Genomic DNA, 25,672 nt, shown 5'->3' on the forward strand with positions numbered 1-25,672 from the left:
GCGCATTTACAGCTTCATCAGCACCAGCTCAACAGAACATCGCGATGCTCCTGCCTCTTCTTGTGTTTACAGTCGTTTGGGGAATATTTGGTTATGAAAACCTTTAGAATATCGTCATACATGCCGATGGATGTGTTCTCTATCGTACCACACACATAAGCCGAGACGCGGATGTTAAATAAAGAGCTCTGACAGGAGTCAATCTCTCATTATAGCTAGGGCCTTATCAGAGCGCGTAACATCGTTTACATCAGGACTGACCAGGGCTCTTATTTTTATTTCGTGATTTCATGTGTATAAAGGTGTAATTATCTGCTCAGTGGGATGCACATCAGTGCTTTGCCGTACTCTCTCTCCGTTATAATGGCTGCTCTATATCAGGGCACGGACGTGTCCTCACCGGATAAATATCTGGCGTTAAAAGACGTCAGAGAGGTGAAGGAGGAGACCACTCTGGACGAGAAGCTCTTTCTGCTGGCCTGCGAGAAGGGTAAGTTCATTTACCATTACAATACGAATGTATTTAAATATATATATATATATATATATATATATATATATATATATATATATATATATATATATATATATATATATATATTGTATAATACAACAATACTAATATATTAGGTTATATTTATGTTAGATACATTTTGAAATATAAAGAAACTTACAGTATATTCACTTTTTTATTATTGTTTCTATTATTATTATTATTTATTATTATTTTATTAAAATAATTCTATAAATCTAATATCAACTATTTAGTTCTGATGAAAGCATAGTGTATATATATGTATGTATATATATATACACACAAATAATTATTTTAATATATATTAAATATTGTTATATTAATATTGTTTTATATATATATATATATATATATATATATATATGTTAGCAATATTTTTAAATTGTTGCTAATATAGAGATAATTTAGAGGATGTTTCTTACTTTTAATAAAATTGTCTCATGTAGAAAAACAGTAACAAGAAGTGCTAGAATAGAACGTTTCAAAATGTGATTTTATTTCGAATGGTTTAAGATTATGAGTAATTGTTATGGAAGTAAAATAATGTCAAATGTTTTTGAAATAAAAAGCCTGTTGAATTGCACTACTTGAAAAAAAAAATAGGCATTGCATTAACCATGCTTGCATTTTAATGCATTGTATTTTTAGGGCTTGCATTTTTAATGGGCTGAAATTCAACATGGTTGAATATTTAAGCTGTGAATATTTCTATTAAAAACATTTCAAACATTTTCATTATTAAAAATTCAAAAATCCATATTAACCCTCATATTAAATTCCCAAAATATTCAAACTGTTTAAAAATACAACCCATAATATTCAACAGGCAATTTTCGGTCCATTTTATTTCGCTTTGCAAATTCGCTTCCACAAATTCAGTGGTTCAAATTCGACAGTAAATTCAACATTGACGTCCAGGAACTGCAGGAAAAGCAGTAGATTGCCGAGCATACTCTCCATCTGCTGTTAGTCGACCTCACCATCAGATGGTGCAAAAGCGCTTGTTGTTGACGAAGACATTCATTCATAAAATGGAAATGATTATCTGTGACAGTATATGCGGAAATGATGATAAACACACAAAAGCTGTGTTTATGTTTCATTCAATAACTTCATTGTTACTTTCCCTGTGTATTCTACATGTCATCAGCTTTCTCTACCATGAACAGGATTATAATCGGTTTCCCTCAATACCTCATACTCAAGGATTCCCTTTCCGTTGGGACAAAACGCTTAACACATACAGTGATATGAAAGACCAATCTTGCACCTTATTGGGGATGTAGGCTGTAGGCTACTATATAGGCTACAGGCAAGAAGATGGACTCTGATTGTAAACTTTACGCGCAAAGTTACATGCTGAGCGTTTCGTGATATACTGGCATAAAATCAACACTTGATCAATTAATACTAACACTTTCTATTCTATTCTCTCTCTCTCTCTCTCTCTCTCTCTCTCTCTCTCTCTATATATATATATATATATATATATATATATATACATGTATATATAGTCTATATATAAGTCCTAAAGTCCTAAAATGCCTACGTGTATTGCATTAGCTTAAACTGGGATCATAGCACTTGCATATTGTTGTCCTCCTATTGTTAGTTTAACTGTAAATCGCTTTGGATAAAAGCGTCTGCTAAATGACTAAATGTAAAATTTGCTTGACATTGGACATTCGCACATTTAGGGAGCGTCTCTAAAGTTGCATACAACATTGCCATGTACGTTTCTAACTTCAATAGCAAACTTAAATTTATTTGAATAAAAATATCAAAAATCCAAAGGGTGCACATTATGCCTGACACTACATGAACACTTTACAGTTGGTTTTATGACTGTAAGTCGTTCTATTCAAATGCTATTGAAGTTAGAAACGTGTATACCAAAGTCGTATAAACTTTAGAGACGGTCCATAAATGTGCGAATGTCCAACATCAAGCCATCTTTATCCCAGTCTATCACTGGGAAACGCTCAGCTGTGCGCGTTATTCTGAGTCCATCTGCTTGCCTGTGAGTTTGGACTTTTACATCACTAGTCCATTAAGCTATGTTAAACGTTGTACAGGTCCAGCAGGGGAATCCTGAAGTATTGAGGGAAACCCTATTAGCCTGCATGCAGCACATCGCCACAATGTAAAGTTAAGGCAACTAAACAACCAAGAGAAATATATGTCGACCTCAAAATGTAACATTGGATCTGTATATCCGCATCGGGGAATAACATTATGATCTCGTTCACGGTAGAGAAATATGCATGTAGGCTACACAGGAAAAGTAACCGTGAAGGCACCGAATTTAACAAAAACAGCCGTCATTATAATCACAAATAAACTTACATTGCTGTAAATGAGTTTTATGAATGAATGACTTGCTCTAATTGTGCCGGTCTTCGTCAACAACAAGCGCTTGCACCCCCTGCTGGTGAGATCGACTAACAGCAGATGGAGGTTATGATCGGTAATCTACTGCTTTTCCTGCAGTTCCTGGACGTCAATGTTGAATTTACTGTCGAATTTGAACCACTGAATTTGTAGCGAATTTGCAAAGCGAAATAAAATGAACCGAAAATTGCCTGTTGAATATTATAGGTTGTATTTTTAAACAGTTAGAATATTTTGGAAGTGAAATATGAAGGGTTAATATGGATTATTGAATTTTTAATAATAAAAATGGGTTTGTAAAATTTTTAATTGAAATATTCACAGCTTAAATATTCAACCATGTTGAATTTCAACCCATAAAAATGCAAGCCCTAAAAATACAATGCATTAAAATGCAAGCATGGTTAATGCAATGCCTATTTTTTTTCCAAGTAGTGCAATTCAACAGGCTTTTTATTTCAAAAACATTTGACATTATTTTACTTCCATAAATTGTGTACAATTTAAATAATTATTATAAAATAATGGACTTTAAGAATTTCACATATTAATGTTACATTACGTACTAGTGTGGTTTTAGTAATTTGTTTTGAGATAAGTAGATTTTAAGAGCTTGACTGATGGTTCATACGTCCATTTAGTGTTTTGTTAAACAGCAGTGCTGCTTAGTTTATTTCCAAACATTCCAGAAACAGCTTGGAAAGGAAAACTAATGAATTTCCTCTGGTTACATTGTGCAGACAGGGGTCAGTTGCTATTCTTTTACCATATAAAGAAATCCTAAAATGTCTCAGGGAAGGATATCTCTCCTTTAAGGACAATATTATTTTCCATCACAAACCACTGTCCTCTCTTGCTGATAACATTTAGTTGTTATTGTATAAACCATTGAACCTGTTTTATTACCTAACTACATTTTAAGGTGACTACTACATGGTAAAGAAACTTCTGGAGGAGAAACGACATGGTGAATTAAACATTAACTGTGTAGATGTACTTGGGAGAGATGCTGTCACCATTTCAATCGAAAATGAGAATCTAGACATATTGCAGTTGCTCTTGGACCATGGCTGTCAGGTAAGAAAACACCCATGTCCTCAGCTCATGCATAACATATTATATAAAACCAATCTGTTAATTTGGGATATGTGTGTGTGTGTGTGTGTGTGTGTGTGTGTGTGTGTGTGTGTGTGTGTGTGTGTGTGTGTGTGTGTGTGTCTCTGTGTGTGTGTGTGTCTCTGTGTGTGTGTGTGTGTGTGTGCACGCGTGCAGGCCACAGATGCATTATTGGTGGCTATTGATTCAGAAGTGGTAGGAGCAGTTGACATCCTGCTAAACCATCGGCCCAGGCGTTCCTCCAAGCCTTCTATTGCAGTTAGTCTATTTTTCGATTATATATTCTTTTTTTTTTAAAAAATATAAACTCTACCAGTTAACTAGTTGGAAATGCTTGACAGAATTTTTTCTCTTGATCTTAAAAACCTTTTGTTTTGTTGAAGGAAAAGCCAAGCGTCTGGCACACATATGCCCTTTTGAATGATATGTGTATTTTTTGGAAGAGTTTATTTTTTTATATTTGATTGACTAAATACTAGTATTTTACTATCAGTGATATTTATACAGTTTTATATTTATTTATTGATATTTATAAATAGTATTTTTATGAATATTCATGTTTCAAAATTTCATTATTCCTTTTTTGTTTTGTTTTTAGAAATTATTGCAGCGCATTCAAAATCCAGAGTATTCCACCACCATGGATGTTGCTCCGGTCATTCTTGCTGCCCACAGGAACAATTATGAGATTTTGACCATGCTATTAAAGCAAGACATATCACTGCCCCGACCCCACGCTGTGGGGTGCGAGTGCACACTCTGCAATGCCAAAAACAAGAAGGACAGTCTTCGCCACTCAAGGTAATCATTTTTATCTAATCAAACTATTTGGTTTATTTAACTTCTCTTATTCTGACATTTAAAAAACTTTTTATTGCTTCGTCTTATTGTATATACTGTATATATTTATTTATTTATTTTTGTAATCTATACATTTAATAATTGTCCCGTTTTCCCGATCCAGAATTCTTAAAATTAACTCTGTATTTATATCTTTTAAAAAATTGTATAGAAAAAAAAAGAAAAGCATTTTAGAGAACAATTAAGATTTATTAGTTCAAAGTTGAAAAAACGTTGAAGGCTTATCAGGGACATAGTCGGATATTTATTCAAGGATATGTAGTACATTTCAAACTATATGATACATACTTAGGGATTTCAAGTCGTCTCTATTGAAAATGCGCCTGTAAATACATGTGATAAGAACAAACAGACACGCTAAAGTATATTTACAATGTGTTGCAATGTTTTTAATGCTCTCCTTCCTCCTCCATCGTGTCTCTTGCAGGTTCCGTCTAGATATCTACCGGTGCCTTGCCAGCCCATCCTTGATCATGCTTACAGAAGAAGACCCCATTCTGAGAGCATTTGAGCTCAGCACGGATCTGAAAGAGCTGAGCCTGGTGGAAGTGGAATTTCGGTAATGGAAGAGTGATTAGAGAAAGAGGTCTCATATGGATAACTACTAAATGAGAGAGCTAAACAGCAGCAAATACCCTCTTTGCTTTTGACCATTTTACAGATACATGCATTTTAATAACAATTAATTTACAAATGTTTTTCTGTTGTAGAAAGAACCAGGATTTTTGCCTATGGTTAGATACCTAATCATAATGAGTTAAAGGTACAGTTAAAGTGATTTCTGAGAAACACTATCTATGTGAGACAATTGTTTAAATTGGAATGAATTAATTGAATTGAAACCAAACTTAGTGTTTACATGACTGCTAAATAAAGTCATCAGGTTGATGTTCGCGTTTTATGTCACAAGCTTCAAATCGGAATTGATTTTTTTTTATTTGAGTTTCCTGCTGTTTGCTCATACTATTCTCCTTAATTGCTTCTTTTCTTCATTTTAAAGAGCAGACTTAATATTTATCTATTTCATGTCCTAATTAGGAGACGACATGTGTTGTGCCATGCTGGTTATATTTATTGTCAAGTCCTACTCCAGTTCAACTTCTAAAGGACACAAGGACAACTCAAATTTCCGACTCAATCACTTTTATTTTTGCTTTGTCAGTTGATTGTTCGGTTCAGCAAATTAGGTTGTAAACCTTTAAAGACAGAGAACAAAAGTTACAATTTTATTTAAACATTTTTAATGCATTTTAAATGAATTAACCACTTAAGCCTTTTACATGGAAAAAAGAAAAATGTGATTTTATGAATCTTCCAAATTTGTTTGTAGTTACCATTTTTAACTTTATACCATCCTTTTGCATCTCATACTGTTCATTTTTACAAACTCAAAATCTAATATTATTTTAGCACAAACACAAAATAAACGAAGGCAATGCTGCAATGTCTTACTTAAACATCTACACAGCAGTTAAACATAGCTCGAACATATTAAGCAGCATTTTAAACACCATGAAAGTAAATAAAACATTTTACAGACCATTGGCGTCTTTGGAATGAATCTATGAGTGACTTGGAGCCTCTTCTCTCTGAAGTTTGTTTTTTGACTGACTGAGAACCTCCATGCTTTTTCAGGTGCTCCAAATCAGTGACAATGACAATCAGGTGACAAGCAGCCGGTTTGTTGCTGCTGGTGGTGCACTCTAGGAAGTGTAGTTCTTTGATTATCACTCCTGAGATTCAACTCAACACCTCCCACTTGAGCTCCTGTTTTTTTTTCAAATCCAGAGAGGTCACACAAGCCCTTCACACCTCTGCTTGTTCTTCAGTGAGAAGTAGAATGACAAGGCGTCTGACATCCCTATTTAGAATTGTGGCTGGGATTTTGGTTTGAAGCCTCTTAGTTCTTTCACTGTTAGCTCTTGTGATGTGAACAGGATAACTGGGAAAAGTCTTCACAAATGCATCTCTTACAATGCCTTTGCTGTCAGCATTTACACTGACGACTCTAGCCAGCTTGTACTGTCCCCTCAGGGCGTTTTGATCAGCCACCCAGACCACATCTCCAACAGCAACATTTCGCTCTTTGGTGTCCCATTTGCTTCTTATGAACAGATTAAGTCCAGCCAATTGGCTCCACTTCTTCCAGAAATTGCTTACCTGTGCTTGAATATGTTTAAGCCTTTTGTAAGGGTAGCCATTGAACTGGAAATCTGCAGGGTCTCCCTTTGCATTGGCGCGTCCTAAAAGCAGAGAATTTGGGGTGATGTACTCATACTTCTTTGCTTTGAGTCCTTGCATCGATGGGTCTCTCATTTGCAAGGTTGGCTGCCATGAAGAGAAAAGTTTGGAATTCTACCCATGTGAAAATACCATCTCCACAAAGGTTGCTCAACGCCCGCTTCACTACTTTGACAGCTGCCTCTGCTGCACCATTCCTATGGGGAGAGTCTGCAGGGTGGATCTTCCACGACCATTCTGTACCATGCTTGGCAGCCATGTCTTCAAGTTCAGATTTGTTTATTTGGTTTAGGAATTTGTGAAGCTTTTTTAGTGCCGGTCTGGCTCCCACAAAGTTAGTGCCAGGGTCTGACCAGAGTTTCCTGGGGTGTCCTATCAGTGAAGTGAACCTTTGATAGGCTAGCAGGAAGCCTTCAGATGACGTCACTCACCACTTCAGTGTGTATGGCTCGGGAAGCCATGCAGCAGAAGACTATTCCCCATACTTTGAGTCTAGTTCTCTTCTTGACCTCATCTTTCACTTCACAAGGGCCGAACAAGTCCATGGTGGTGAATTCAAAAGGTGCAGCTGGGCATGTTCGCTCTAGAGGCAGGTCAGACATGATTTTTTTACACTGTTTTGCCTTGTTTTTCCTGCAGACCACACTGCTGTCAACTATTTTCTTGCCAAGTCTACGGCCTTTTATTACCAAGGCTTTCTTCCTCACCGGAGAAGGGTTCCTGCCACTCCCTCGTTGTTTGCTTTGTGGGATTCTTGTGCCAGCAGTGTGGACACCCATGCTTCAAATGGTAAAACTGGCACTGCTGTCTTATCTTCATTGAACGTCTGAATTCTGCCTCCACAAACTAGCAGTCCAGAGTTCACATCTTTGTATACTGCCAGTCTGTTCAGAGTTGTGTCTGAAAAAACTGTACCTTTTTGAGCTGCGAGGAAGAGGTCTTTGAGCGCATCTTCATGTTCTTTGATAGTCAGCACAGCTTGCTTGGGTGATTTTACCTCCCACTTTGACTGTTTAGGGACTTGGCACTTCCTCTTCAGCCACTGCTTGGCAGCTAGACAAACCCAGGCAACGACTCTCACCAGTTTTAACAGGCTACTGAATCTTCTTACTTCCACAAGGTCTTTAACCCAGCCAGTGGGCTTCCTTCTTAGAAGAGTTGGGTTTACCACAGGTATTCCCTTTTGAGCTTTACTCTTTGGACTTTCCTGGGTGCCTTGTAGGTCTTCTTTCTGCTGACTCCTTGCTTGAGCTCTTGTTAATGCACCTGAGAATGCCTTCCTCTGGAGCTGGTTTACACTTTCTCTGGCATGAGCTGCAACCTCTCCAGCTGATTTTATAGGCCATTTTTCCACTGGCCACTTCAGGAACTCTGGTCCATTTTGCCATATGGAATCCTCCTTCAAATCTCCAGGAGCGCCCCCTCTTGTTATGATGTCAGCTATGTTTAGATCTCCACGGATCCACCACCAGTCTTGCACTAGTCAAGCTTTCTGGATTTCACCCCACTCTATTTGCAAAGAAGGTTTTGTACCCATAACTGACTCTTTGAATGGCTCCCAAGACCGTTTGACTGTCAAGTAGATGGAACCATCTCTCGATCTTCATTGGCCACCACAGATCTCAGCTTTTACAGCTTCTCCCTTTTGATCCAGGGGTGTCAGTTTGGCTTTTGATTCAACGAATCGAACTACAGTGCCTTGACTTGTCTCCCATCTTAAGTACATCACAACTCCATAGGTTTTGTCAGTTCCATCAGAGAATGTGATGCCCCAAGGTTTCCCTTCCCAGCCAGCTGGTGTGAGGCTCCTGTTGAATCTCACCTGTCCAAGCTGCACATATTCTTCAAAAAGTTGTATGGCTTCTTCTCTGAGGCTTTCTAAGAGAGGTTGGTCCCAGGTTTCTTGGGTTCGTTTCCCACCCCCTCCCTCTTGGAATGCTTTTCTAACAAGAATTGCTCCCTTCTGTTTGGCAGGTGTAACTAAGCCAATTGGGTCGTACAGTCCAGCCACTTGGCTTAAGAGAGCCCTCCTATTCAGTGGATTAGGGGTCTCAATTCTCACCTCCTCCTTGAGAAGATCTTTTCCAACTCTCACCTTCTTCTTCCTTTTGGAAAAGTTAACTGAGGTTAACATGTAGAGCTTGTCTTCATCCATTTGGTAGCCGATACCCAAGGCTTTGTTGTCTTCGTCCCTCATTTGATTTGGAAGAATTAAGGTTTTACATTGTGTCTCAAGCAGTAAAAATGCCCATTCCTGCGCCCAAAGCAAGGTGTCTGTGTAGGATGAAAGTCCAAAACAAGGACTAATGGGACGTTGTCCTGCTCCACGTCACAGGCGATAAGTGGAAGGAGAATTTTAGAATGACACGACAGTCATTTATGACACTTCATTTAACAACAACAACAGCATGTTCTACATCATTTTACATGCGCATTACTTTCCAGTTGCTGTTTTCCATCTGAACAAGTGTTTATATGTCCTCTCGATCGGACGATAAAAAAACTTAAACCAGGGCTTAAAAACAAACAAAAAAATGTCAATCGGTTCACTCCGAGCAGAATCAGTATTTTAACGTTTCTGTTCATGCATTCCTTCTGTATTATTACCGTTCCGAAACTGGTTTGAAACTGGTTTGAATTAGGAAACAAAATGACATCTTTAATATCTTTAAAACGGTTAATAATGTTTTTTATTTAAATTTTTTTAACTATTATTTGCCATTTTCTATACTCAAAACCTTGAAAAGAGTCTTGTATTTGCCGTCTAGTCATAGCCAATACAACATAATTTTTATAACAAGATTTATTATCCAAATGTATTCAACGAAAGGAAAATGAACTGAAACGTTTTCCTTTCGTTTTGTTAATCTGTATTTATTTAAGTGAAATATATTTTGCATATAGGCCTATACATTACTTTTTATATGTTTTTAAGTTTTAATCTGTTTTCTCTGTTCACAGAAGCGCTTTAAGTGCATGATGTGACATTGTGTAAATCCATGTCCTACACTATCCTGCAATTTACATAGGTTATAAAACACACAAGAAGCTGCATATTACTTGCTATTTATTTTCACTGAAATGATGGCCTAATGCTTGATGGTTGGTGACGAATCCTCGGAAAAGCTAACACCCTTGCATTGCAATTGCGACTTACCTATGATGACTTGACAGCTGAGCGCGGGCATTTCACTCACGTTGGATAGACTATGCTTCAATATCACATTTGGATATAGTCCGAACTATTTGAATTTGATATTGCTTGACTACTGTAAGGCCGTCTAACTCGAACCAATGGCGGTAATCGAATTAGCGGTGAAGGTCTTTGCGTGTTACTGTCTTTTCTCGCGGCAAAGTATTTTTGGTTAAATGCAATACATTTTCTCATATGTATTTTCGCGTTATTTCATCTGACTCCATAAATGAAAAGGCTTTAATGATATCTGTGCATCATTAAATGTGAGCGAATTTTTTACTATTCTTTTAAACTCTTGAATGAAAATAATGTCAAAGTCAATTAGAATAATCAAATGTCACAATTTAATATGTCAGGTAAATGTATCATTATAATTTCATAATCAATTCAAGGACAATCAATGCAACATCAAATGCTCTAAAACAAGGAGGAAAAAGTTTACCCGACAAGAAATGCGTGAGGCTGAGAGTCTTGCAACTCTCAGCCTCACGGGCCGATCTCAAATATAGAAAAGGCCCCGAGCTCTCGCTGCGTTTCATTATATACCCAGACCTCATTTCAAATCTAAACATCATCCACAGTGGTAAGTCACCATTTGCTAGCAGTGGAAAATTAGCATTCAGTCAAATGGTCAGAAGGTGTTAACTCAAAGACACACCCTCCATTGTGGAAGATGTTTCTAAACTTCCTAAGAACTTTATTACCTTTTGGTTTACTTCTTTGGGAATGAGACATTTGTACCAGTCGCACAGAGACATTTCAAATAATACCAAACATGTATAAAACTCGATGATAATCATTCACATTAAACCATTTAGATTCTTGTGTGAGTTTGGGAGATCTCTGCCAGGATGAAGAATGGGGGAGAGAAATGTAGATTAGGGTGAGGGAGGTGAGACCTTCGTCTCAATAGTGCATGAGGGGGAGTTCAAATGTTAATTTCCTTTGTTTTCTCCGAGAGTGGCCTCTCTCTTAAAGTCCTTCCAGTTTTTCCAGTCTTACACTACCATATTAAAATATTAAACAGAACGATAAAATAGCGTTATAAACCAGTTAATGGCCATTTCAAATTAGCGTTTCCGTTAGTTTCCGTTTCTGGTAATGTTCCTGTCAAAATTTCATTCATTTTCTTTTTTTGTTTTCGTTCATTGAACCGGTTCAGAGCCGTGGTTTAAAACACCCCTTACAATCCGAATTAAATTTTAGGGTTTGTTTACATGACAACAATATACTAAGAACAGAAAAGTTTTTCCTTCGCATTTTTCGAGTACAGACGGCAATGTTGTCAAAACGCTTAACGTTTACTGATCTGCGGAAACAAAAAAATGCTGAATTTTGCTTCCAGGCCAGTAGTTGGCAATGTCACTTTGTAATATGCATGCGCTGTAGCTGTTTTCACAAGTTTGCGTTTTTGTAGTTTACACAAACGCAATAACGGTTTTCAAAAACATGTTTAAAACCCATTTTCTAAAGTTTGCATTTTCAGGCCCACAAAACACCATTGTTGTGTAAATGAATGGCCAAAACACATTACACCGTTTTCAACTAAAAACTGAAAACATTTTGTGTAAAAACCCACTTTATCGGATTTGGCCAATTCATTCCAATTGACGTGGTTGCATGTGAGCTTTTATTCCGTCTATGTTAGTAGTCCGATTATAATCGGATTATTAGGGTCCATGTTAAACGCAGCTAATGTTGATATTTGAAATCGTCACCCAAACAAAAACACCGCTACCTTCATTGCTCCTCCCCCAAAATAATAAGCACGCCATGGGAATCAGCTGTGATTCAACCACAACATCAGCATAAAACAGCATATCTTGGTTCAATGTTACTCATATATTGAGCAGAAACAAAGCAACTTCGGCATTCGTTTTCAGGCCTTCCCACTCTCTAACATCTCTCCAGCACTGGAAAGCTTTTCCATATTAATGCAGATAAAAAAAATGTTTACAGCACATAAACAGACATCTAGCAAATTTTCAAAATATTTTTTGTTTACGTGTGGATTAAAATTTTCAATAGCGTTTCTCAGAAATTGCTTACTGCATTTTTTGAATGCCTTTTAAATTCCAAATCAGCTGCTAAAGTTGAGAAAATTTGTAAAGCCTCTCCAGGTTTCCCTGAATGATTTATCCCATATAGTGCTATCTGTTGCAAATAAGGAATAAACAGTTAAATAATTAAATTTAAGAGGGACTTTTTATATACATAATGAAAAGCGTAGATTCATCATGAGTAAAAAAGTATTTATTTAATTAAAAATTTACCATTTATTAACCCTAACTCACCATTAGCAGGTGAGGCAAAAAAGTTTTGTCTAGAGCAATTTTTGGCACATCATATGAATCAGTCAGTCTAGAGGTAAATTCTAAAAAACTGATGAATAAATGAATGAATGAGGTATTTATATAGCGCCTTCATATGTACTACTGTACACCCAAAACGCTTTACAATCATATCAGGTGATGATGATGTACACTCAATGGCTAGAAAATACCCATAATGCTCTGTTAGGGTCATGCCGAATGAATTACTGTGCTTGCCAGAATCATCCATAAACCATAAACCATATCCATAAATTCCTTTTTAATTGATTATTAAATTGTTAAATGAAGGTTTATACATGCTGGTTTCAATGACAGAGTTCAAGATACATGTTTTCATTACTACTGGAGCTGCCAGTTTGATTATTAAACTGTATTTTAGTGGATTAATGTAGGGAATAGTGAATGAGGGTATTGGGGCGATTTCGAACACAGCTAAGGTTGGAGGTAAACTCTGCAGGAAAGTAGATCTTGGGGGCCACAGTTGAAAACCCCTGATATAGAAGAACAATTTTTGGTTACCCAAAGAGCTTTTCAGTAAACAGAAAGAGCCAGTTTGTACATAGTACAAAGAACATTTTAAAAATCTAAAGAAACCCTTTTCCATACATTCCATGTATGTTAAAGGTCCTTCATGAAAGCACAGATGCCAAAAGAACCTTTATTTGTAAGCGTGAAGAAATTAAGGTTTTTCTTTCTACTGCTCATTCCGGGTCTCATTTACATTATTACAGGAATGATTATGAAGAACTTGCCCAGCAGTGCAAGATGTTTGCCAAGGACCTGCTGGCTCAGGCCCGCAACTCTCGCGAACTGGAAGTCATTCTGAACCACACGTCCAGTGAAGACCAAGTGGACAAGAGAGGCCTGCTGGAGGAACGCATGAACCTCAGTCGTCTCAAACTGGCCATCAAATACAACCAAAAAGAGGTTAATGAGAATTTTTAACAAAACTTACTGTGCTTGTGTCCTCTCAGGCCTGGGCTGTGTTACTCATACAGCGATGAATTACGCTGAAGTACCAAAGTGTGATGCATCGCTTGAAAATGAACTACTCTTAAAAATAAAGGTTCCAAAAGAGGGATTTCTCAACGATGCCACAGAAGAATTATTTTTGGCTCCCTAAAAAAACCTTTTAGTTAACAGTTCTTAAAAGAACCGGGGGGTGGGTTACTTAGCGTGAAGAAAATGTTAATAAGCTAAAGAACCTTTTTCCATGCACCTTAAAGAATATTTTGTTAAATGGAAATGTTCCATGAATTTCTTCATGGAACCAAATATACCTTTATTTTTTAGGAAACGGTATTAACTGTGTCTCACAATTGTCATATGAACTACGTTGGTTCAACAATAGAGAACCATTGTTAATGATGTCAAGCAGCATGGTGGAGATGTACTGTAGCTAAATAATGAAGATGGCATATGAGGACTATGTTGCTATTTTTGTTCTCTGTTATTTTGCTTCAGTCGCAGGTTCCCTCTTATGTCGTATTCCTGTTCTAGAGCACAATCGCACATGCAAGCTCTTCAAAAATGAAGGTCATTCTCTTGACAAACTAACAGATGTAACGAAATGAACGATGCTAGCATGCATGTCAACCTGCTTATTTTGCCCCAGCGTACGATATATTTAAGTCCATACTAAAGTCATACTAAAAATATATATATATATATGCTTCAGGTCAAGAGCTGTGGAAGTGTGTGATGATGTTTGTGAATGTTCTTTGGAACTATGGTTCTGGGAAACATCAAATCATTAAAAATTTTGCTTAAATTACTATATTGCAACATTGCTAACAACGAAACCTGCAATCATAGTTAGGAAATGCACCCTTGCTTAACTTGCTTAATCAATAGACAAATATTATCAGATTATCAGACTTGACAGATATATAAGCCTTTATTTTATAAGAAAAGACCATATACTTTTTTGTAATGTGTTTTCTCTTTTTCTGACCTGTAGTTTGTCGCCCAGTCCAATTGTCAGCAGTTCCTGAACACAGTGTGGTTTGGCGAGATGGCGAGCTACCGCCGCAAGCACACATGCTTAAAGATCCTGTATGTTTTGAGTGTTGCTCTGCTGTGGCCGCTGCTGTCCGTCTGCTACCTGCTGGGACCTCGTTCTCGTGTGGGCCAGGTCATCCACACACCTTTCATCAAGTTCATCATTCACAGTGCATCTTACTTCACCTTCCTACTGCTTCTTAACCTGTATTCACTGGTCTACAATGAGGGTAAGAAGAACTTAATGGGTCCCCCTTTGGAGTCGATAGACTACCTTCTCATTCTCTGGATCATAGGTGAGGATGGGTGGCATTTGTGTATGTACATACAACTTTTATCTATTATTTTTTTGGCATCTGCTTTCTATCCAACAAACAAGAATGTTTTGCTGTGATCGTTGTTTCAGCAGAAAGAAAAAGATAAATCAAGCATTATAACAAATCATAAAGTGCCTTGAATTCATCCCTAAGGCCTTGCAGTCCTCTTCCGAGTCCACACTTTGGTGATGTAATGCTGCATAGAGTGTAGAGCAGAAGTATGGCTGTGCATCAAATGGTACAAAATAGTAATTTGTAACATTGCGATTTAAAAAATTCATATAATTGTAAGGGCGTGTTCACACTTTTAGTTTTTTCACCCCATTTCCAAATCTTTAAATACATGTTAAGAGGTTCATGTTGTGGATTCAGTCTGTGGCAGCCTGCATTCTCAAATTCAATGAAACATTCAATGAAGTCTCAATGTCAAAATTCTTTCAAATCTACCTTTGTAAAGATTATATTTATGAAGTCAGATACATTATTACAATGGACCCACGCCACAAGCCTTATACTTGTTCACTTATAAGCAGTTTATACATTCAGTTCATCCATCCGTTCTTCATAATTTTACAGCACCATTAGTATGACTGATAAATTACATAGATAATGTTCCTTTATGCGGAAGTGAGAAACAAAGCTAGTGGTTAGAATCTCTCTAGAACGCATTACCATTATACCACTGGGTAATTTGTTGCTAATGGCACTTGTTTTAGTTTTTGTCTTATTTCCTTTTATTAAGTATTTATGGCCTCAAATGGCTGTGAATATTAAAATTGTATGGTTTATTGTGCACCCTGACTAAAAGAAAGTCATATGATCAGGTTGAAATAAATTTAGACTGCATGAAGACCACTAGAGAGAGGAAAATGAATTCTTTACACTTCAGCTTTAAAGGGTTAGTTCACCCAGAAATGAAAATTCTGTCATCATTTACTTACCCTAAAGCTGTTCCAAACCTGTAAGGATTTCTTTCTTCTGCTGAACACAAAAGAAGGTATTTTGACGGATGTTGGTAACCAAACATTTGATGGGAACCCATTGACTTCCTTAGTATAGAAAATAGTGGGAAAAAACTGTGGAAGTCAATCGGGCCCATCAACTGTTTGGTTACCAACATTCTTCGCCATATCTTCTTTTTGTGTTCATCAGAAGAAAGAAATTCATACAAGTTGTTGTAAATGACAAATGAGTAAATTACATAATTTACTAATATGAGTACATTTTTTTTGGTATATCCATTGTTGTGTTGTCACTCTGCCTTATCGTTAATCTTCCTCACACTAAAAGGTTTCTCTTGTATATTAAATATTACAAAAATATTCCTTTGTACAGTGTAATGAATAAAATACTTCTTTTGATTCTCGTTTAGCCCCATTCAAAGCCATTTGACCCAAACATTCTCTCATCATTTACTCACCCACATGCTGTTCCAGACCTGTATGACTTTCTTTCTTCTGCAAAACACAAAATATATTATAAAAAAATGTCTCAAGTGCATACAATGAGTCTTTAAAATGTTGTTTGGACGCCAGCATTCTTCAAAATAAATGATGACAGATTTTTATATTTTTGGGTCAACTATTCCTTTAATGTGGTAAGTTGCGACAAGTAAATGTAAACACCATTTCACATTATAAGTTATAAAGTCAGCATTAAATCTAAATTCTTATTCTTTTTATGGAATATTGCAGTATTTATTATAAATTAATTATTAGTGCACATCATTGTTTTTGTTAAAGTCGTGTACTCTTAATCTTTAATCAAAATTACTTCCCCTCCCTCTTGCATTGACATTTTCTTTCTAATGATGTGTTTACTGGCGCCTTTCACTCACACGAGTCCGCCCTACTTTTTTTTATATTCCTGAGAAGCCATTTCATTTTGATATACGTCACAATAGGGACCATCACAAAAAAGACTATCACAACTACCGTTTGTTGATAATGATTCACGCATGATTTATGATTCTTTATCAATGTCAAATGTAAATAATGTAAAGCAGTCTTGATAATTACAAAAGAAACAGTATAGCAAAAATAAGGTGCAAAACATATAGCCTCATATCGCCCTTCCCTAATAGACATGAGTAAATTCATGAGTGTCTATTTGCACTAAATTCCAATAGCCTGTCTTGTCATCAAAGACTAACTCAACTTGCCATTGTCTGATGGAGCCTTTTTCCAATCTCATTCTTCACCCTACTCCCATTGCAAACCAGCTCAGAGACATAAATTTTAAATACAAATGAAGAAAATATTAGTAAAACGTAATTCAAGCACTTATAAAGTTGTTTGGACAGCCTTGCATGTCAACTGCGTTCATTTATAATTTTAATAAATGTGTTGTGGTAAACAATATGTTGTTATTAATGCATACTGTTGTAAAATGTAATTCAATACACCGAGGTGCAAATAGTATCTTCCACTTTTTTAATATACTGTACTTACACCCAGTGGAAATAGCATCTATCGCTATTTGCTCTAATTGTAAAAAGCATGTATAAATCTTTTCTGTCAGGCATGGTTCTTTGAGTGTCACTGCGGGGATTATCATAGAATCTGGAACTGATTCAAAATTGCCAGAAATAAGGAATTTCTGATTTGCTGCTTGGACGCTTCTTTGTGCTGATGGCAAATTCCTATCTCTGCAGGCATGGTGTGGTCGGATGTGAAGCGTCTATGGTATGAGGGATTGGAAGATTTCCTGGAAGAGTCACGAAACCAGCTAAGTTTCGTCATGAACTCCCTTTATTTGGCCACCTTTGCCCTAAGAGTGGTGGCTTACAGCAAGGTATAAACCCAGTCCAGAACATTTCATTCTGAGCAATTTGTCAAGTCATTACTCACTAGTTTTCTCAAGAATGAAAATTGTCATTTACTTTTACTCATCCTCTTTTCTTTCCAAGCTATGACTTCCTTTCTTCCGTGGTACATAAAAGAAGTACTATTTCGTTGAACAACATCTTCTTTTGTGTTCCATGGAAGATGAAAGCTATAGTTTGGAATGACACAAAGATGTGTAAACTATACAGAATTAAATTATTTTTTAAATCACCAAATGTTTTAATTACAGTAACATACGGTTTATATATATATATATATATATATATATATATATATGTGTGTGTGTGTGTGTGCGCGCTGGCTAACGTTTCAAATCTTGTTGTGTAAAGTGTTACTGTGTTCGACTGTCTCTGATAACATCATTTACACCAACCTTTCTTTTGTCCTCTGCTTCAGTGTAAGGATAAAGAGGTAGATAGGAAAGAGTGGGATGCGTTCCATCCCATCCTGGTTGCAGAAGGACTTTTTGCTTTCGCCAATGTTCTGAGCTATCTGCGTCTCTTCTTCATGTACACCACCAGCTCCATCTTGGGGCCTTTACAGGTAATCACAACATCCACAACTCAACAGTTCTTATCCATTCACTGCCGGAACCAGTGAAGTGTTTAACCACTGAAGCTTTTTCTTCACATATATAATGCCCAGTGGGCGTACCCATAGCCGCGGGATTGTATTTAGAGCAGGGTGTGTCTCGTGACTCATATGCAAAGTTTTGAATACTCCCCCGAGAAAATGTTGATTTTCCCGATCTACACATGTGCATTTTAAGGTGTTTGAAGGATGTCAGTGGGAACTGCAGTATAGCATAAATTATTTGATAGCAGATTCTTAAACACGTGAATCAGTTTAAATGTTGCCACACTACAAAATGGAAATGCAAAATGTTTATGCTTATTGTTGACAATACACAATCACATATTCGAAACGTGAATGACCTTAAATGAGAAATGTTTCAAGGATTATTTTGCAGAGATGTTACATTTCAATCAAACGCCAATGCAATCCTTCTGTCTCCAGAGGCATATGAGCAATTGCTATGAGCATTAAAGGTCAGTTTCCGCAACTACTTTCTTTCCTAAATTAATCAATGTTTTTGGACTATATACTGACTATGTGAAGCGTCGGGCTGGAATTTGCATCTGGTGTCAGATGAGAAGGTCGGTTTATCTTCGCAATGTGCGGATTATTGCAGCGCAAAATTAGTTTATACATTTAAAATTTCAATATGTTTAATATAAGTGAATTTTCCATTGTACTATTGTTGATGTGTTTTCATTAATAATGAAATCCAAGCATTCGCTCATAAATCCAAAGACCTTTTATTTATCTGTTTCAACACAGGTATATCATCATCATCAAAGTCTTGTTAATTTAGTTAATAAAGGTTCTATGTGTAACAAGCGAGTTTCTCGTTCAACGCCCACTATTTGTTTTTATTAAGCGCTACATGTCCAGAGCATTATTGACAAATATATTGATCGACTCGTACCGATAATACAGTGTGACAGAAAGTTCTTTCATTTTTCCTGTATCACATTAGTTCTGCAAGTTTTCATCTCTATCTGTTGGTGGAATCCCCATTTGTTCACCTCTGCCATGGGGTTTCATTTCTTATTTATAGGTATTTATTTATGTAAATGTCCCACTTATAGTTTGGGGTGAATCTCATGAAGTATCATCTACCTCCTGCCAAATGCAGGTACTTTTTCTGCAATAGCTGGAGAATTTTTTCTTCACTGTGGACGGCGACATATAACTTGTCTTGAATTGGCCTTGACAATTCTATTTCTTAGCACTTAACACATGCTTGTTGAAGTAACATTTTTTGTTTCTTGAAGAACAGATTAAAGATAAGCTGTCAAGGCATGCGTCTGTTTGTTCAGATGTTATCACTTTGTCCTTGGCAATGTGCCATGCTCTTCCAACTGAGCTACAGGACGATTTATTCATATTTTTAAGATTCACCCAGGCTTTGTAACCGACTTCAGCAGCTTCAGTTTTCAGCAGGCATCTTTCTGCAGTAGTTTCAGAGAGGTTGCATAATGCACTGTTCTTCTCTGAGGACTTCAGTGTTTGGCATGAGTAACACCATGTCAGTCCAGAGCGAATGTGTGAGTGGCTCTCTGCTCTCTAGACTGACATCACTGTCTGGCGCTGATGTATGGAAAAGTAATTCTCTCAAGAAGTGTGGTCAGAATGATGCATTTAGACGCACTCAGATGTAATGGATTCACGCCTGAACACACACCCTACGCAAGATATTTAGGGCAAAGAGCATGGTATTTTTGGTTTTCTGTAAACGCACGTAGCTACCCACATGCTTAAATAGTTGCTTTGTCACTCCCTCTAACAGAAAAACATGATGTACAGATACAGGAATGACAAGGAACAGACTCAAGTGTTCACACAGCTGACCTCCACTGGGAAGGCAGAGGAATAGTCAGACGTTTACTCCCTCCTGCTTCATTGTTTGGTTGAGGGTGTCCAGTAAATCTTCCGAAGTGAAAATAGCAAGTGGAAAACACTAAATCACCTCTGGATAAATGTCTGAGGACATATTTCTCTTAGTGTGAGCAAGAGTTGAGACGTCAAACTGACTGCTTATACTTTATTTAAAGGAGTAATTTGGTGTTTGTACAGTACAGCTGTCTGAATTGTGCAACTTTGTAAGGGTATGAAGCCTTAACCCTATACATACCAGCTGTGCAGTATGTGATGGGCTGGTGTATTGCCAAATTATAAGCATAATTTATGTAATAAGTACACTAATATCAGTGTACTAATAGTATACCCGAAGTGTACTATTTCATGATTTCATGACTTGAGACAAAATTGGCCAACTTTTTGTGTATAATAATATACTTTTAAAGTATACTTTAGTAAAACAATTGAGCACACAACTAGTTTGCCACTACAATTTTCATTTGTACTGTCTGCAACTATACTACAGGTAAACTTATATACTGATAGTTTACTAGTTAAATACTTGTAGCACATTTTTAGTTTATGAAAGTACCCTTTGAATTACACTCTCAGTAAACTACTAGTATAGTAGTTTTATAGTGCAAGTATACTTGTAAGTTTTCTTTATAAATCTATCTTTAAAAAAAATAAGTTTATAAGACATTATGTAAAGCTAAAAAATAGTATTTCATAGACTATACTTAATCAAAAGAGTAAACACAACTACAAGCATACTTAGAATACTTAGTTATACTTTTAAATTGATCTTGATTCAAAATATTGAGTACAAGTATAAGCCAAATAGACTTTTCTGTCAGTATAAGTCAATTATACTAAAGTGTAATTTTATGTTTATTTCTTAGAAGTACACAAAGAATATTTCTTAGAAGTACATAAAATGTACAGTATAATTTTTTATTTTTAGTTTAAAAGAAGTATACTAATAGCACACTTGCTTGAATGTAAAGGAGTAGTCACTTGCAGGTCCAGATGGAATCTGTGGGCTTTCCCCCAATATTTTGTGCTGATATTTGGGGAAAATCTGCAAAATTCTATGGAAGGGATTATTAACATGGTAAAATGTGTTCAACTTTCTATAGCTTCATCCTATTGCAGTTGATCACATTACCGTTTAAATGTTTATGGTCAGTATGATACCATTGTTTGTTTTAAATAAATTAATACTTTTTTCAGCAAGAATGCATTAAATTGATCAAAAGTGACAATAAAGACTTTTACATTATTTTAACAAAAAAAAAATATTTCAAATAAATACAGTCCAGAATCCTGAAAATTCGTCTTTGCCAAACACAAACTGTAGTATAGATAAACACAGTCAGAACAGCACATTCCAGTGCTGTTATACAAAACATTAACACTCTTAAAACAGGACAAAATAGTGGAATGCAGCCGTTAAAAAACACAGTATTATATAAGATTTCTAATCAGGCATCAAATAGAATACTCATTTCAGCCAGTGAAATCGCTTTGAGGTTGGATTTGGCATGACAGCAGGGCTGTACAGAAGATTGAAATGGCAACTGCAACGGTTTAACAAAGACTGAAAAATATTAGATGTGGAAAAGGGGTTTGAGAGTGACAAGAAAATGAATTACAAAAAAAAACACCCTGGCTATGTTTCAGAGCAAACACACAGTACAGAACATTGGTTCACCGGTCAGACTTGACACAAGTAATTCATCTAGTCCTCAGCCCACACTGGAAAGGCCAGTGTAATCTAAAGTACAGATAGAAGTAGGCACCTTAAAAGAGCTAGTCTACTGTATGTGTGTAAGTACAGTTCACTCCTGAGAAATGTTCCCCTTCCATTACCTTCCATTACCCCCTAATGAGTCAAACCAATATTTACCCGAGCCAGGTTTATCAGTGACTAGTTGTTGTCTGCTATATGAAGTTAGTTAAAAATGACATGCAACACTTAAAATTAACTTGTTTCAGAATATTGCCATATTTAATTAACTTTTTTAAACTTGCTTTAACTTTTAAACATTTTTTATTTCCATGACCATCAACCCATAAATAGCTATTCTCAAATATATCTATTTCAAAAGGAATATTCCTGGTTAAAAGGATAGTTCACCTAAAAATTGAGAAAATTGAGATTCTGTATTTTTTTCTTAAAAATAGATGCCAACTTAAATAAAAAAGTTTTAACTTTTACTTTACTCTTTTACTAACTCTTTTACTAACTCTAACTCTTTTAAACAAACAGTCTCAAAACATATAAAATAAATTATTTGCTAAAATAATGACAAACTATGAGAAATCAGAAACATAATAAGAGTAAGGGTTCAACAATGACAATTATTGTTGAAAACTGTAAAAATATTATTATTTCTCAACTGTCCTCAAAATCTTTTTTTATTATTATTGTAACAGACTTTGTTGGATTGTAAATGACAGAATCCAACAAAGTCTGTTACTATAATACCGTTAATGATGTACTGGCGCTCGTTGTATGTGTGTATGCAATCTATTTTTCCCCTCGGGGCTTGCCGTAGATATGGGTCGTGCGCACTTGGTACTGGAGTGTCGCGGGTTTTTGGAGCTAGTGATCTGATGTGTGGTATAATAAAGTGGAGAAGAGTTCAAACTGCTATGTTTATTATTTATTCAAACTGCTACCCTTACACCTAGAAGGTTAAGTTCCCCTGCGGCTATTTTCTCCAACTTAAACCGTTACCGTGACTATGTGCAGTTGCGCACGAATTGTCTATGCAATCGCGAGGTGTCTAGATTATGCGCATGACTTAAACGCTGGCAGACACAGCATCAGTTGTTGGCAGGTATATTGATCATGAAATCAGAATTTTCTTTTCTTGAATTATTCAATCATTCATTCATTCATATTCATTCATTTATGTCACTTGTTTAAGTCATCTAAAAAAAAAAATCGATTGGGGGGCCGCCTGGTGGCCAGGCCCTGGGTATGTACAACCAGAATCAGCGGCTCATGCGCTGGTCTCTGATTGTGCAGAATTATAATTTGGAAATCCGTCACAAAAAAGGAACCGAAAATGTTGTGGCTGATGCCCTTTCTAGGTGTGGTTAGTTCTTGACTTGGGTTAGGTTTTAGGTATGTATGATATGTACTTTTTTTTAATTATTATTGTTCTGATTTTAACAAACTATAATAATTATAGGTTTGTTCTTATGGAGAGGGGTGTTACGTTCCTGTATGGGGTGTGTGTGTTCTTTTGTGTTTCTCTTCCCGCTCTCTCTGTTACTTTCGCTTTGGCAGGTACTCGTGATTGGCCAAGTGACCTGTCAATCATTGCTAGCACTGACGTCATTACTTCTCGCTGTCGCCAATGGGAACAGGCCACCTGGGGAATAAAATGGCACGCCCGATATCTCCACCCAGGGTGAGACTCAGGCCACCCAGCTTTCTGTTTTGAGATTTCGTATACCCTGTTAAGACTATTGTCCCTGTTCGATCTGTGTGATATTGAATCAATGTATGAGTGAACTCTTCTGTGTTCGTTCCTCTGGTTTTATGTAACTGCTATACAGCAGACCGCTGAAAGATACTAGTGCGGAGAGAGAGAGAGAGACAGACAGGTAAGCATGTCACGTGACATACACTGCAACACGCAGGGGTTTTCGTTCTTTCTAAATACATTAGGTTAGGGGCGAGTGCCACTACCTGTATTTTTGTTTTCTGATAGTTAGTGGAGATTAGGTAGGGCGTATTGGACGCCGAAGATTATTGTTTTCTTCTTTATTTTCTCAGTTAGGATTAGAGGTTATTTAACAGCTAGACTTCGTTTGGTTTTGTTTCTTTCTTTTCTTTGGCGCCGTCTACGTCTATCTTTTTCTCTTTTTGATGATCCATTTATCTTACAGAAATTCTGTATCCCTTATGTATAAATGTATATATCATCTATGTTCGTCATAGATTGGTTCACTTCACTTTTGCCATTGACCTTGTTATACTGAATAAAGGTGTTGGCTGTTTGCACAGTAAGTTGGATTCTTGGGTCTTTTGTACAAACCATGGCTTATATGTCCCTTTTTAATGTCGCATTTGCGGTTAATGTCGCAAACCGGTGGTCTAAGAGTTGTTGTTTTTTTTCTTTAATGATACGCGACCGGCCTAACCGGTCGCTTACTGCCTGAAGCGGAATGCTGTGTGTGTGTGTGTGTGTGTGTGTGTGTGTGTGTGTGTGTGTGTGTGTGTGTGTGTGTGTGATTCAGACCGGGCCAAACCAATACTTTCAATCTGAGGAGGGATGCGAGCGGCCCCTCTTAACTTTTACTCATGTTTGGCGGGTTTGTGTGAATGCAATGCAACAGAGACGGACGGTAAAAATGGCGAAAAGGAGAGATTACTGTCAATGGAAAGAAGAGAAAGAAATGGGTGGGGCCGAAAAAATAAGAATTAAAAAGAAAAGATATTTTGCACAAGAGGCAGCTAAATGCGCCAAATTAACAGACCTTTTGCGTAGTGGAAAGAGTGCTGTGGCAGCAGGAGGTGCAGATGAGGAAGGACCCAGCAGCATGGACAGGTGCACGATTAGGGATATATTAGTGATTTATTACACACTGAAATTGTTTATATTTGCATTTAAATATATGCATTTATTAAATGGCTTGGTAGAATTCCAATGTAGCATGCGGTGTTATTTCTTGATAACAGACCGCTGTTAAGTATAACACACCGTTGCCATGAAAAACAGCGCGTTGCCATGGATGCAGTTCAGAGACGGAACAGACTATTTTCTTTAGCGGAAGCAATACAATCGTTTTTAAATCAATACACTGCTTTTTAAATCAATATTTTGTGTGAAATTATTGATTTATTTGGTAGGTAGACATGTAATAAGCGGGATAATGTATAGTGAGGCGGTTGCTATAGTGAATACAAACGCTATAACAACCGCCTCGCTATACATTATCCCTTACATATATTATATATTTATAGATATATTATATATTATAAACAGCAGTTTGTCGTCACACACAGAAAACATCATTCTATAAGCAAGGAATCTATGTATGTCTGTATATGTATATTAGCTGTTAAGGTCAGTGTTTGAGAGGGACAGGTTGATGATGACCCCTGCAGTCATATTGATGAGAAGGGATAGGAAGGAAAGCAGCAAGAGAAAGAAGAGCTGGAGGATGAGGAGAATGGAACCAGCACAAAAACAAGGACAGGTACAGGGGCAGAGTGCAGGGCTGGGTACTAGGCAATCATATTATGCATAGGTAGAAAATGTATTATTCTTAGTCTTATTTATTACTGATGTTCTTCTCATGTTCTTCTCAGCTGTTCAATCAGTAAGCAGAGGCAGGGAGAGTTGAAAGTGAGGACACACACACAAATCTCTATTTTATGGGACTGCATT

The 25,672-nt window shown here is 36.7% G+C and overlaps 2 protein-coding genes across 2 annotated transcripts in view; both read left to right on the forward strand.

Moving 5' to 3' along the window:
- Positions 1-23,882, forward strand: LOC143751587 (short transient receptor potential channel 1-like). The gene is made up of 10 exons (XM_077244164.1): positions 1-490; positions 3,849-4,003; positions 4,199-4,300; positions 4,641-4,843; positions 5,331-5,462; positions 13,405-13,600; positions 14,634-14,970; positions 17,645-17,784; positions 18,234-18,380; positions 23,563-23,882. The coding sequence occupies exons 1-10, from the start codon at positions 325-327 to the stop codon at positions 23,656-23,658; spliced, it is 1,674 nt and encodes a 557-aa protein (XP_077100279.1). The 5' UTR covers positions 1-324; the 3' UTR covers positions 23,659-23,882.
- LOC143751586 (NXPE family member 3-like) overlaps positions 23,680-25,672 on the forward strand; it is a 29,880-nt gene continuing 27,887 nt past the window's right edge. Inside the window, exon 1 of the mRNA XM_077244163.1 lies at positions 23,680-23,882. The gene's annotated coding sequence lies outside the window, so the exon portion shown is untranslated. The remainder of the gene's footprint in view (positions 23,883-25,672) is intronic.

Source organism: Siphateles boraxobius, unplaced genomic scaffold, assembly GCF_051911475.1.
Source record: "Siphateles boraxobius isolate OS27281-9 unplaced genomic scaffold, OSU_SipBor_1 26, whole genome shotgun sequence".
NCBI lineage: Eukaryota > Metazoa > Chordata > Actinopteri > Cypriniformes > Leuciscidae > Siphateles > Siphateles boraxobius.

What these genes read in the sequence shown, in the direction of transcription:
- LOC143751587 (XM_077244164.1), top strand. Translation starts at nt 325, where the DNA reads ATGCACATCAGTGCTTTGCCGTACTCTCTCTCCGTTATAATGGCTGCT. An exon ending in TCTGCTGGCCTGCGAGAAGG is followed by an intron (nt 491 to 3,848) that starts GTAAGTTCATTT and finishes CTACATTTTAAG; the next exon opens with GTGACTACTACATGGTAAAG. An exon ending in GACAGTCTTCGCCACTCAAG is followed by an intron (nt 4,844 to 5,330) that starts GTAATCATTTTT and finishes TGTCTCTTGCAG; the next exon opens with GTTCCGTCTAGATATCTACC.